Source organism: Salmo salar, chromosome ssa13 (assembly GCF_905237065.1).
Source record: "Salmo salar chromosome ssa13, Ssal_v3.1, whole genome shotgun sequence".
Taxonomy (NCBI): domain Eukaryota; kingdom Metazoa; phylum Chordata; class Actinopteri; order Salmoniformes; family Salmonidae; genus Salmo; species Salmo salar.
This window is the reverse complement of record NC_059454.1, coordinates 72,980,479-72,993,427: the sequence shown is the minus strand read 5'-3', so window position 1 is coordinate 72,993,427 and position 12,949 is coordinate 72,980,479. Positions and strand designations below refer to the sequence as shown.

Here is a 12,949-nt window from a genome sequence, read left to right as displayed (position 1 = left end):
CTGTGTCATTGGCTTGTTTATTGTTTATCCCATGTGTAACTCTGTGTTGTTGTCTGTGTCGTACTGCTTTGCTTTATCTTGGGCAGGTCGCAGTTGTAAATGAGAACTTGTTCGCAACTAGCCTACCTGGTTAAATAAAGGTAAAATAAAACATTTATAAAAAATATTTGGGTAGATCAAGGAATTTGCTGCAAACAATAATAATTCCACCTCAAAAAGCACAAGAAACCAGATTTCGACACCCACCATCTCAGAATGTTCTGAAATTGTTTCTGTAGTCAGAAACAGATAAGATTAGCATTCTTGAAACATTATTTTGTTGAATTATACACTAAATCAAAATATAAACGCATCATGCAAAAATGGATACGATTTTACTGCGTTACAGTTCATATAAGTAAATCAGTCAATTGAAATAAATTCATCAGGCCCTAATCTATGGATTTCACATGACTGGGAATACAGATATGCCTTAATAAAAAGGAAGTGGCGTAGATCAGAAAACCAGTCAGTATCTGGGGTGACCACCATTTGCCGCATGCAGCGCGACACACCTCCTTGACATAGAGTTGATCAGGCTGTTGATTGTGACCTGTGGAATGTTGTCCCACTCCTCTTCGGTGGCTGTGCGAAGTTGCTGGATATTGTCGGGAACTGGAACATGCTGTTGTACATGTCGATCCAGAGCATCCCAAACATTCTCAATGGGTGACATGTCTGGTGAGTATGCAGGCCAAGGAAGAACTGGGTCATTTTCAGCTTCCAGGAATTGTGTACAGGTCCTTACGACATGGGGCCGTGCATTATCATGCTGAAATATAAGGTGATGGCGGCGGATGAATGGCACGACAATGGATCTCAAGATCTCGTCACAGTATCTCTGTGCATTCAAATTGCCATCGATAAAATGCAATTGTGTTCGTTGTCCGTAGCTTATGCCTGCCCATACCATAACCCCACCGCCACTAATGGCACTGTGTTCACAACGTTGACATCAGCAATCCGCTCGCACACACGACACCATACATGCTGTCTGCCATCTGTCCGATACAGTTCAAATTGGGATTCATCAGTGAAGAGCACACTTCTCCAGCATGCCATTGGCCATCGAAGGTGAGCATTTTCCCACTGAAGTCTCCAGCATGCCATTGGCCATCGAAGGTGAGCATTTGCCCACGCAAACTGCAGTCAGTTCGGCGTCAGTCACTCCTGCGTTGTCTTGGCTGTGTGCTTAGGGTCGTTGTGCTGTTGGAAGGTGAACCTTCGCCCCAGTCTGAGGTCCTGAGCACTCTGGAGCAGGTTTTCATCAAGGATCTCTCTGTACTTTGCTCCTTTCATCTATCCCTTGATCCTGACTAGTCTCCCAGTCCCTGCTGCTGAAAAACATCCCCACAGCATGATGCTGCCACCACCATGCTTCACCTTAGGGATGGTGCCAGGTTTCATCCAGATGTGACGCTTGGCATATAGAGCAAAGAGTTCAATCTAGGTTTCATCAGACCAGAGAATCTTGTTTCTCATGGTCTGAGAGTCCTTTAGGGGCCTTTTGGGAAACTCCAAGCGGGCTGTCGTGCCTTTTACTGAGGAATGGCTTCCGTCTGGCCACTCTACCATAAAGGCCTGTTTGGTGGAGTGCTGCAGAGATGGTTGTCCTTCTGGCAGGTTCTCCCATCTCCACAGAGGAACTCTGGAGCTCTGTCAGAGTGACCATCGGGTCCTTGGTTATCTCCCTGACCAAGGCCCATCTCACCCGATTGTTCAGTTTGGCCGGGCAGCCAGACTCTTGGTGGTTCCAAACTTTTTCCATTTAAGAATGGAGACTACTGTGTTCTTGGGGACCTTCAATGCTGCAGACCTTTTTTTGTACCCTCCCCCAGATCTGTGCTTCAACACAATCCTCTCTCTGAGCTCTACGGACAATTCCTTCGACCTCATGTGGACTCCAATCAACTTGTAGAAATATCTCAAGGATGATCAATGGAAACAGGATGTACCCGAGCTCAATTTCGAGTCTCATAGCAAAGGTTCTGAATACTTATGTAAATAAGGTATTTCTGTTTTTATTTTTACTTTGTCATTATTGGGTAGTGTGTGTAGATTGATGAGGATATTTTTTAATTTAATACTTTTTAGACTAAAGCTGTAATGTACCAATGTGGAAATTCAAGGGGTCTGAATACTTTCCGAAGGCACTGTAACCTCATTGTTTTTGTGTTACTGTTTTTTTTTGTGTGCAATTTTTTAAAACTTTTTAACTCTGCATTGTTGATAAAGGGCTCGTAAGTAAGCATTTCATGGTAAAGTCCACACCTGTTGTATTCGGCGTATGTGACAAGTAACATTTCATTTTAATTGATTAATTGCTGACCAAATGATTAGATAAGAACAGGTAGGTAGCCTAGCGGTTAAGAGCTTTGGGCCAGTAACCAAAAGGTTGCTGGTTCAAATCCCCGAGCCAACTAAGTTAAGTCTGTTGATGTGCCCTTGAGCAAGTCACTTACCGTAATTTCCGGACTATGAAGCGCACCTGAATATAAGCCGTACCCACTGAATTTTTAAAAAAGTATTATTTTGAACATAAATAAGCCGCACGTGTCTATAAGCCGCAGGTGCCTACCGGTACATTGAAACAAATGAACTTTACACAGGCTTTAACGAAACACGGCTTGTAACAAAAATGAATAGGCTTTAACGAAACACGGCTTGTACCAAAAATAAATAGGCTTTAACGAAACACGGCTTGTAACAAAAAATAAAAAATTTGCAGTAAACAGTAGCCTACCAAGAAAGACATTGGTCACTATCTTCCTCCTCCTGTGCACTGAAACCACTGAAGTCCTCTCCTTCGGTGTCAGAGTTGAATAGCCTCAGAATTGCTTCATCCAATATTGGATCGTTTTCATTGTCACTCTCGTCATTTTCATCCGGAGGCAAATCCCCCGCTGAGCCCTCTTCAACATGCAGCAGTCCAGCCTTTCGAAACCCGTTGATGATAGTGGATTTTTTGACAATGCTCCACGCTGTCAGGACCCACTGGCAGACTTGACCATAAGTTGCTCTTCGCATGCGGCCCGTTTTAGTGAAGGATTTCTCCCCACTTGTCATCCAAGCCTCCCGCTGAACACAGAGCGCCACCTTAAATGCACGATTTACACTGATGTCAAGTGGCTGCAAATATTTTGTTGTGCCCCCAGGAATCAGGGTGACAAAATGACTACCGTAATCAGAATGATGGGAAGTTTGAGAGCGCTCGATTTAATCTAAACAGTAAACAAAAAAAGATGTTTGACCTTAACCCGTTCGGCAATTTCATTGGTCTAATGAAAGCTTCATGCCGCCAAAAAACTGAGCACGTCACAGAATGTGTTTTTTTTGGAGAAAAACATTTGAAAGCGGGAAAAATCCATATATTAGCCGCGTCATTGTTTAAGCCGCAACGTTCAAAGCCTGGGAAAAAAGTTGCGGCTTATAGTCCGGAAATTACGGTAACCGTAATTGCTCCTGTAAGTCACTCTGGATAAGAGCGTCTGCTAAATGACTAAAATGTAGAAAGATTGTGTTTAAAACGTATTAGCTCCAGGGCCTGTGTGTGTTTGTGGCATTTGTGGTGTGTGTTTGGGGTTAAAGGACAGGTGCAGAGTTAACACCACCTGCCTGAGTAGTTTATCTTTAACTGAGTGTGATTAATGCAGGGTGGCCATCCAAAGCAACACTAGTAGCTCTGGGCCTTCTAGAAAGAAAATATTAACTACCAGGCGTCTGCAGCCAAGCTACTTGAGAGGAGAAAATATTTAAGTCCTTTTTTTTTTTTTACTCTCAGTGCAAAGGCATTTGCTTGTGTTTTTGTGTTAGGCCCATTTCACGTGTGATTAGTCAATGTTTTTGGTGAGTTGTTGAAGTTGACACGTCACACGCAGTGTAGCAGGGTGTGTGTGTGTGTGTGTGTGTGTGTGTGTGTGTGTGTGTGTGTGTGTGTGTGTGTGTGTGTGTGTGTGTGAGAAAGTGATAGAAGGACCTTCCTCCTCAGCTAGCTAATACAGAAAGGATTTCTGTAACACCAATGATTTGAATGCAGAACTAAACTAGTGACTCAACTACTATTTTTCTCAGAGGGTGTCATTTACAGAGTGTTGTCAGTGTATGAATAATACTCTTATCACTAATCAGTTATGTGAAGGCAACACTTTCATATTCTGACTCCTTCCTTCACTCCTGTCCTCCAGGTTGATGCTCCAGCTGCCTGAGAAAATGGGGTTAACTGCTATCGCGGCTCGACAGACCCAGGGTAGAGGTCAGTTTCCACCACAACGTGCTCTCGCTCGCTTTCTTTCTTGTTCTCTCTCCCTCACTTAGCTACTACTTTTCAATTCACTTACATTGGTACATTTTTGTACCTCGTTCCAATGAACAACCTAAAGGTGGATTGTTACATCATGTCGCCTCTTACTGTGTTTTTGTGTGTTTTTTTGTTGCATTTTCCGTTTGTCAGGCCGTGGGGGGAATGCGTGGCTAAGTCCTCTGGGATGTGCCATGTTTAGTGTGCATGTGCAAGTGGCTGTGAGTTCCAGACTGGGCCAGAGGATCCCCTTCCTGCAGCACCTGGCTGCCCTGGCCGTGGTGGAGGCCGTACGCACCCTTCCCGGTTACCAGGTAGAAACACTACATGCTGCTGCATGGTTATCACCAAGCTACACTATATATACAAAAGTATGTGGACACCCCTTCAAATTACTGGATTGGGGTATTTCAGCCACACCCGTTGCTGACATGTGTATAAAATAGAGCACACAGCCATGCAATCTCCATAGACAAACATTGGCTGTTGAATGGCCTTACTGAAGAGGTCAGTGACTTTCAAAGTGCACCGTCATAGGTTGCCACCTTTCCAACAAGTCAGTTCGTCAAATTTATGCCCTGCTAGAGCTGTAAGTGCTGGTATTGTGAAGTTGAAACGTCTAGGAGCAACAACGGCTCAGCCGCGAAGTGGTAGGCCACAAAAGCTCACAGAATGGGACTGCCGAGTGCTGAAGCTCGTAGCGCATACAAATCGTATGTCCTCGGTTGCAACACGCACTACCAAGTTCCTAGAAGCAATGTCAGCACAATAACTGTTTGTCGGGATCTTCATGAAATGGCTTTCCATGGCCGAGCAGCCGCACACAAGCCTAAGATCACCATGTGCAATGCAAAGTGTCGGCTTGAGTGGTGTAAGCTCGCCGCCACTGGAATCTGGAGCAGTGGAAATGCGTTCTCTGGAGTGATGGCTCACGTTTCACAATCTGGCATCTGGGTTTGGTAGATGCCAGGAGAACGCTACCTGCCTGAATGCATAGTGCCAACTATAAAGTTTGGTGGAGGAGGAATTATGGTCTGGGGCTGTTTTTTATGGTTCGGGCTAGTCCCCTTAATTCCAGTGAAGGGAAATCTTAACGCTACAGCATACAATGACATTCTAGATGTGCCAACAGTTTGGGGAAGGTTCTTTCCTGTTTCAGCATGACAATGCCCCTGTGCACAAAGCAAGGTCCATACAGAAATGGTTTGTCAAGATCGGGGTGGAAAAACTTGACTCGCCTGCCCAGTGCCCTGACCTCAACCCCATCAAACACCTTTGGGTGAATTGGAATGCCGACTGCGAGCCAGACCTAATCGCCCAACATCAGTGCCCGACCTCACTAATGCTCTTGTGGCTGAATGGAAGCAAGTCCCCGCAGCAATGTTCCAACATCTAGTGGAAAACCTTCCCAGAAGAGTAGAGGCTGTTATAGCAGCAAAGGGAGTAGAGACCAACTCCATATTAATGGAAGAGTAGAGACCAACTCCATATTAATGGAAGAGTAGAGACCAACTCCATATTAATGGAAGAGTAGAGACCAACTCCATATTAATGCCCATGATTTTGGAATGAGATGTTCAACGAGCAGGTGTCCACTTACTTTTGGTCATGTAGTGTATCTCCAAGCTACAGCCATAGACCTGCCCTATCCCAATCCATGTTACTGAGGTTAAGCCTGTCATCACTAGAATACTTACTGCACTGATACATTTACCATTGAGAGCACTCCTTATGCCGAAATAAAGGGCTCCAGGTTTCACACAGCTGTTTATGGCCGGTCAGGTGTCCCTCTTCTTCTTGTTCTATTCAACGCAATGCACTTCCCTCTCCAAATGGATGGTATGTCTAACTCACTGATCCAAGGGTTCTGTGCTAGAACTCTCCTTTCTCCCCCTCTCTCATTAAGCATCTATTTTACATGGTGTAAGGGCCCTATTTTGCTTCCAGGAGTGTGTGTGTGTGTGTGTGTGTGTGTGTGTGTGTGTGTGTGTGTGTGTGTGTGTGTGTGTGTGTGTGTGTGAGAAAATATATGCGCTGCAGTGTGGGGGTCTGTGATGAGAAACACACTGGTGTCACACTTCCCAGTAATTTATGGGCTCTGGCCAGTCAGCCAAAGTGTAGAACAAGCCAATGCATGGCGCAGGAAATAGTACTGGATGTGAAGAAATAACAGCCAACACTTTGCCTAAATATTTCTCTCTTAATCAAGACTAGAGGCCAGGTTTACATGTAGCTGGATATGCCATTTTTGGAGGTAATGTAGGTCTGTCAAAGCCATTGTAGATGTGTGCCATGAGTTATGGGTAAATATAAACAGACATGGTGGCCGTTTTAAGGGATGTGCTGCAGATGGGGAGAACCTAACCTTCAAAGCAGGCCAGACTCAGAAGAGCTGTTCAGGTTGACAGACACATTATTTTGATCTCTGTCTTAGCTTGATCTAGAACTAACTATTTCCATGTCTAGCATGTTATGTCTTACATGTAATACTACATATTTGATTATTTAAGTAATAATGCCCGAGAATCTGGTGTTTGGAGGATATATTGGCACGGTCCTCCAAACAGCGGCTTCAAGGGCATTATCACTTTTATATAACAGCTTACCAACATATTAAAATAATGATTGACCTATATCATTAAAAATGTTATTTTGATGAATTTATTCATACTATTTCATCCTTCCACAGGATATAGTCCCGACACAAATCTAGGGTTGCTACCCAAGCTGGCTGGTCGTTTGTTCTATCGGTTCGGTTTCCAGAGACACGACCCAGTCGTTCAGTCTTTTTGTTCTGTATCTATGGACGCGACCCAGTCCTTTGTTCTAAATGGTCCTTTACCATACTGGCTGGCAACATTCTTACCCCTTGCTAGCTAGCCAACTACAGCTAACTTACAGCCATGTCAAACAGTGCTGCCAGAATAACAGGAAAGTAGCTGTGTTTGCGTTTGTTTGAACTGTTTTCTAATGACATTTATTTGGATACATCCATAACAATGAGCTAATGATGCACGATTTGCCTGGCATATAAAATGTGCTCTTTCTTCAGGACACTGTTGTTCAGAGGAGCTAGCCAACAACACAGCTAACACAATGACTTCAAACTGAAGCTGGAAAGACTGTAAACTAGCTGCACTTCGTTTTGTTTTTACCTGTTTTCTATTGATAGTTCTTTGTATATATCCATAAAAATTATGCTGATTCATGATTTTGACTGGCTTAGAAAAGCTACCTGCCTGTCTGCCACATCTCTTCTCCCGAACATACAAATCATTAAAATCCAGACGGAAAATATTTACACAAGACGCAACCTAATATCACACAGCCAAACTCTGTCATTTAGTAAGTTCACCATTCTGCCATTCTCACTGTTAAACATCGCAGTGTTCAACACAATGGCTCTCTATGGGACAGCTGAAGATCGAATTTGAATATTGAAACAATGTTGCAAATGTCAGAGAGACAGACAGCAAGGTTTATACAAAGCTCCGCTGTTGAAAACTACATGTTAGTCTAAAAGAAATGTGAGAATGTCTTGATGCTTTTAATAGTGGAAATCAAGTTTATAAATTGCCTGGCTGGGCTGATGAGACAGTGGATTGCGCAGTCCGATGGAACAGAGTAAATAGGCATTTTAATGTAAAAGATTTAGCTGGTGGTAACTTGTGGAATAGACACTGGCTGGAATGCGGTTTTAACTAATCATCATTCAGGATTAGAACCACGCGTTGTATAAAAGTGGATACGGTATCGTGTACTATATCTCCGTATTTAATAGTACTTTTATGTATTGATGTGTTACACCAGCATTTAAATTTTTTTTATTTATTTTACCTCTATTTAACTAGGCAAGTCAGTTAAGAACAAATTCTTATTTTCAATGACGGCCTAGGAACACTGGGTTGTTCAGGGGCAGAACTGCCTTGTTCAGGGGCAGAACGACAGATTTTTTTACCTTGTCAGCTCGGGGATTCGATCTTGCAACCTTTCGGTTACTAGTCCAACGCTCTAACCACTAGGCTACCTGCCGCCCCAGTGTATGTGTGATATAAAAGTGTATCTCAACGTCAGTTTTGGTCTCGTTGTAGGACATCGACCTAAGGGTGAAGTGGCCTAATGACATTTACTACGGTAACCTGATGAAGCTAGGAGGAGTGTTGGTGACATCAACAGTCATGGGGCCAACCTTCCATCTCCTCATTGGTCAGAATCCTCTTCTACTTATGTTTATCCAAGTGCAGTATAATGGAGCTTCTGTTGAGGACTTAACCTGTTAACTTATAGAAAAAGACAGTGCTTGAATACAATACCATTTGTTATTCTTGGTGAAGTGTCTTCTCAATGAATGTCTTTAAGCAATCTGCTTCTCCAGGCTGTGGCTTTAACGTCAGCAACAGCAACCCCACCATTGCCATCAACGACCTGGTGATGCAGCACAACCGAGAGCGTGGCACAAGCCTGGAGGCCCTTAGCTCAGCCCAGCTCATTGGCCGCACCCTCACCTGCCTGGAGCAGCTCATCTCTGACTTCCAAGATCGGGGGTCAGAGGCCGTCCTACCCCTCTACTACAAGAGATGGGTGCACAAGTAAGATAACTTGGATGGATATTATTTTATACTCTGTAGGCTACCTGTAGAATCTACTCCCGCTGCTGCAGTTGCTACTGCTGATCATAATATTAATTGTCATTCAAGAGGAACTTCTTTCCTACACATACACATCAATAAACACCTCTCACTCTTCAGATATAACATCTAAACATGGGAATTGTGTTTCCGCTACATTGACCTTGCTGTGCCCTCCGTCCTGTCTCAGTGGGACCCAGGTGCGTCTGTGGAGTGAGGATGGCCCCCAGGCTGTCGTAGTGGGCCTCGACGACAACGGCTTCCTGCAGGTGCGCTCCGAGGAGCAGGGCGTGGTCTCCGTGCAGCCTGACGGCAACTCCTTTGACATGCTAAGGAACCTGGTGGTCACCAAGCAACGCTAGGACCCTGTAAGGATCCCTATAGAGTAGCCCCTCCTGGTTGCCTGAAGGGCATTTTAGCCAGGGGCATCATGAAAGAAGATTAGCCAGCTCCTATGTAGCTTGAGTTGGAGATACTCTTAACTATTTGTGAGATCTCACACAACTAATCTGCTAGGGAAAAATACTACTTAATTTTTTTCTTGTTTTTTACTTGAAAAAATAACGAATTGACCTATCAATTACTTATCTGCAAGTATAAATACAAATGTTCGCTCATTTTACTTGATAGATTGGCTGAAACTTATTGGGAAGTAAAGCATCTGAAAACGTTTGTTAGGATACAATTCCATGGTATTTAGGTAGCTGTTTTTAAAAGTTGGCCTGTTTAGTGTAGTGCGGTGGTAGTGGAATTACTTGACTAGTTCATGTATTACATCAGGGTTTCCTAACAGCATACATTTTGGTTGTAGCCCCAGACAAGCACATCTTTATTACATGATCAAATTGTAGTTGGCAGCTACAGGATTTCTAAAATACAGTAGTTTATGAAGAATACAAAATTAGTTATTCACCCAACTCACTTATATTCAATATATATTGTACAATAGCATGGTTTAAGTGTAATATTTCCAGTAATTTTGTGCAAAGGTTGTGAAGTCAAATTGTCAACACTGATTATTTCCTTTTGTAATGTAGTATTCCATGTAATATCTTTAGTTACAACACTCAAAGGCTCTCGAGAAAGTGCTGGAGGTCAAAAGTCTTTTTTTCCAGAGGTGTTGACGCGAGTGCTATTAACATGTTAAAACACGTCTTTAGCTTATCGCTTGGAAATGTACCAAATCTGCTTTGCGTAAAGACATTGTGATGCTATATTGACATGGGAGGTCACACTTAGATGCAAATGTATTCACTGAGTGCAAACACAATGTGATAGACTGCCCGAAGGCTGGCACCTAATCCCAATTGCTGGACTGTTTAGCATTGTTTGCTACTGAGCTACGGGATAACCCAAGCCTGTTGCGCTGAGTCATGTATTAACTTATGTTATCTTAGAACTCCAATTTAAGAACTATAAATTCATATCACTTACTTCAAGCCTTGCATTTGATGTTTTGGAGGTTACAGTGATATGATTTTGTTACTCTTTAGGACAGGCATGCTGGATTGCATTCCTGACTTTAAGTTTCAGAGACTATAACTGATACACAATGTCTAACATAAGATACATATTTGTAAGATAAAGAGGTGATCTGTATATTTTGATAATACACACAATTGATGTAAAACATCAGCACTCTATAACTATGTAATTATGTAATAAAGGAATACTGGTTGCAGTTGTTTGATGAAGAAACTGTTTGGTAAACATATATAAATATCAATTATCTTGTCATTCCAATAAGAGCTATTATTAAAAACCTATACTGAAATAAATGGATTTGGATATATCATTTTTCTGACTTGCAATAGTTTGTAGACCATGATACCTTTGCATGGGTATTAGGAATAAGGTGTAGACACATGGACGAATCCCCTAGAGCGGAATTGGGTTTCAAGTCTGCCTCAAAATAATGTTGTTTGCAACAACCCAGTCTCCCATCTAAAGGCATGTCATTGGACAACAAGAAGGGGCCTCTTAAACGAAGGGAGGTAGGTTTCCTGTTGCTTTCTTTGCTCTGCTCTCCTTTCTCCATGCCCCTTGAACTGTACTAAAGAGAAAGACACTGTTGATTGAGTCCAGCTTTGCCCAGCAGTGGCTGTAGAGTGGGAGAGGGAGGGGGGAAGTAGATTCCCTCCCTCTTCCGGTGGGGGAGTGATGAGGTGTGGGTGAGACCCTTGGTGCAGGTGGCCAGGAGGGAGTGAGGATTGGGGGGGGGTTAGATAAGGAGAAAATATGCATGCTAACTCCACAAACTGGATGCAGCCCTCAGCTCCATTACAAGCTCATTTCCCCCTTCTCAGATTTTAATAAATGTACCCAATATGGTTTCATCAAAGTTTAGCAGTGCGCTAACAGAATGTATTCAATGGCAACATTGAGGTATTTACAGTGCCTGGCTTTATGAGTACTGTTACTTTTTAAGGAAACAATATGGTCCTCTGAACGCTGTTGAAAACAACTGGCTTCCAATGTAGCGATTTTGATCAATGAAGATTTAGGTCTTAGCTGCACCGTTCTGATGTAGCTGATGGTGTGCGTTTGTACACTCTGGAGCATCAGCTACAAAGACTCCGGATTTTCTCAAGCCTAAAGTTCATTAAGCAAATAGCTTACCTCTGGAGCCATAAATGGTGCCTCCTCAATATCCTATTTAACAATTTCAGTGGCAGGTCTCAAGGGTCAAAAGGGATCTATCCTCTTTAATATTGGCTGCATAATACCACATCTCAATCCAGCCTCCCCAGAGAGACAGCAGAGCCCTTTGGCTCACCTTCAAATATCAGAGCTTTTCTTCAAGAAAATCTAGACATGTTGTTTTAAAGGGTAGTTAGATGGAAATCCTTGGCTTCTATGTTTACGCTAACTCTATTCTATAAGTTATAGAAAACAGAATGAAGTGAAGGATGTAAGATTGAGAAAATAATGGTTGAGAGCTGATATGTTTGCTGAACTTTGTTTTACAAGCATTCTGCCATGTGTACTGGTTAGATGGTGAATGGTTGACTGACTTCATATCCCATCGTGATGAAACCTAAAAGACTAGCAGGGAAAACAAGCATATGGAGTGGACATACAGTATTTACATAAACTTTGAAGAGTCTTTGAAAACTAGTGGAAGGTGCGTTATTGAATTTAAATGTTTTTATGCTCTATTTGAAACATGCAAATACCCAGGTAACCACCTGTAGTGTTTATTTGGTGTTACATTGTACATTTTCTGACCTCTGAAATTCATAAAGCACAAATTACACTGTGGCTCTTTTAGGTTAATTTAGAAATAAATGGGACCATTGTTGATATACTGTACATAACACTGATATGAGAATAATCGTTTTTTATGGAAGTACCTAACACTTTAGCATCGAACAGCCCCCGTGATATGCAACTTTTCAGGGATGTTAGAAACCAATATACACAGGCAGTTAGAAAAGCCAAGGCTAGCTTTTTCAAGCAGAAATTAGCTTCCTGCAACACAAACTCAAAAAAGTTCTGGGACACTGTAAAGTCCATGGAGAATAAGAACACCACCTCCCAGCTGCCCACTGCACTGAGGATAGGAAACTCTGTCACCACCGATAAATCCACTATAATTGAGAATTTTAATAAGCATTTTTCTACGGCTGGCCATGCTTTCCACCTGGCTACCCCTACTGTGGTCAACAGCACTGCACCACCCACGGCTACTCACCCAAGCCTTCCCCATTTCTCCTTCTCCCAAATCCAGTCAGCTGATGTTCTGAAAGAGCTGCAAAATCTGGACCCCTACAAATCAGCCGGGCTAGACAATCTGGACCCTTTCTTTCTAAAATGATCTGCCGAAATTGTTGCAACCCCTATTACTAGCCTGTTCAACCTCTCTTTCGTGTCGTCTGAGATTCCCAAAGATTGGAAAGCAGCTGCGGTCATCCCCCTCTTCAAAGGGGGGGACACTCTTGACCCAAACTGCTACTGACCTATATCTATCCTACCCTGCCTTTCT

The 12,949-nt window shown here is 42.9% G+C and overlaps 1 protein-coding gene across 2 annotated transcripts in view; it reads left to right on the top strand.

The window, feature by feature from the left end:
• The window catches only part of hlcs (holocarboxylase synthetase (biotin-(proprionyl-CoA-carboxylase (ATP-hydrolysing)) ligase)), a 47,676-nt gene extending 36,934 nt beyond the window's left edge, over positions 1-10,742 (top strand). For both annotated transcript variants that reach the window (XM_014137273.2, XM_014137272.2), the window contains 5 exons: positions 4,224-4,291; positions 4,490-4,650; positions 8,428-8,542; positions 8,712-8,925; positions 9,155-10,742. In XM_014137273.2, coding sequence (XP_013992748.1) covers positions 4,224-4,291; positions 4,490-4,650; positions 8,428-8,542; positions 8,712-8,925; positions 9,155-9,326 — 730 coding nt within the window. In that variant the 3' untranslated portion in view covers positions 9,327-10,742. The remainder of the gene's footprint in view (positions 1-4,223; positions 4,292-4,489; positions 4,651-8,427; positions 8,543-8,711; positions 8,926-9,154) is intronic.
• The last annotated feature ends 2,207 nt before the right edge of the window (positions 10,743-12,949 follow it).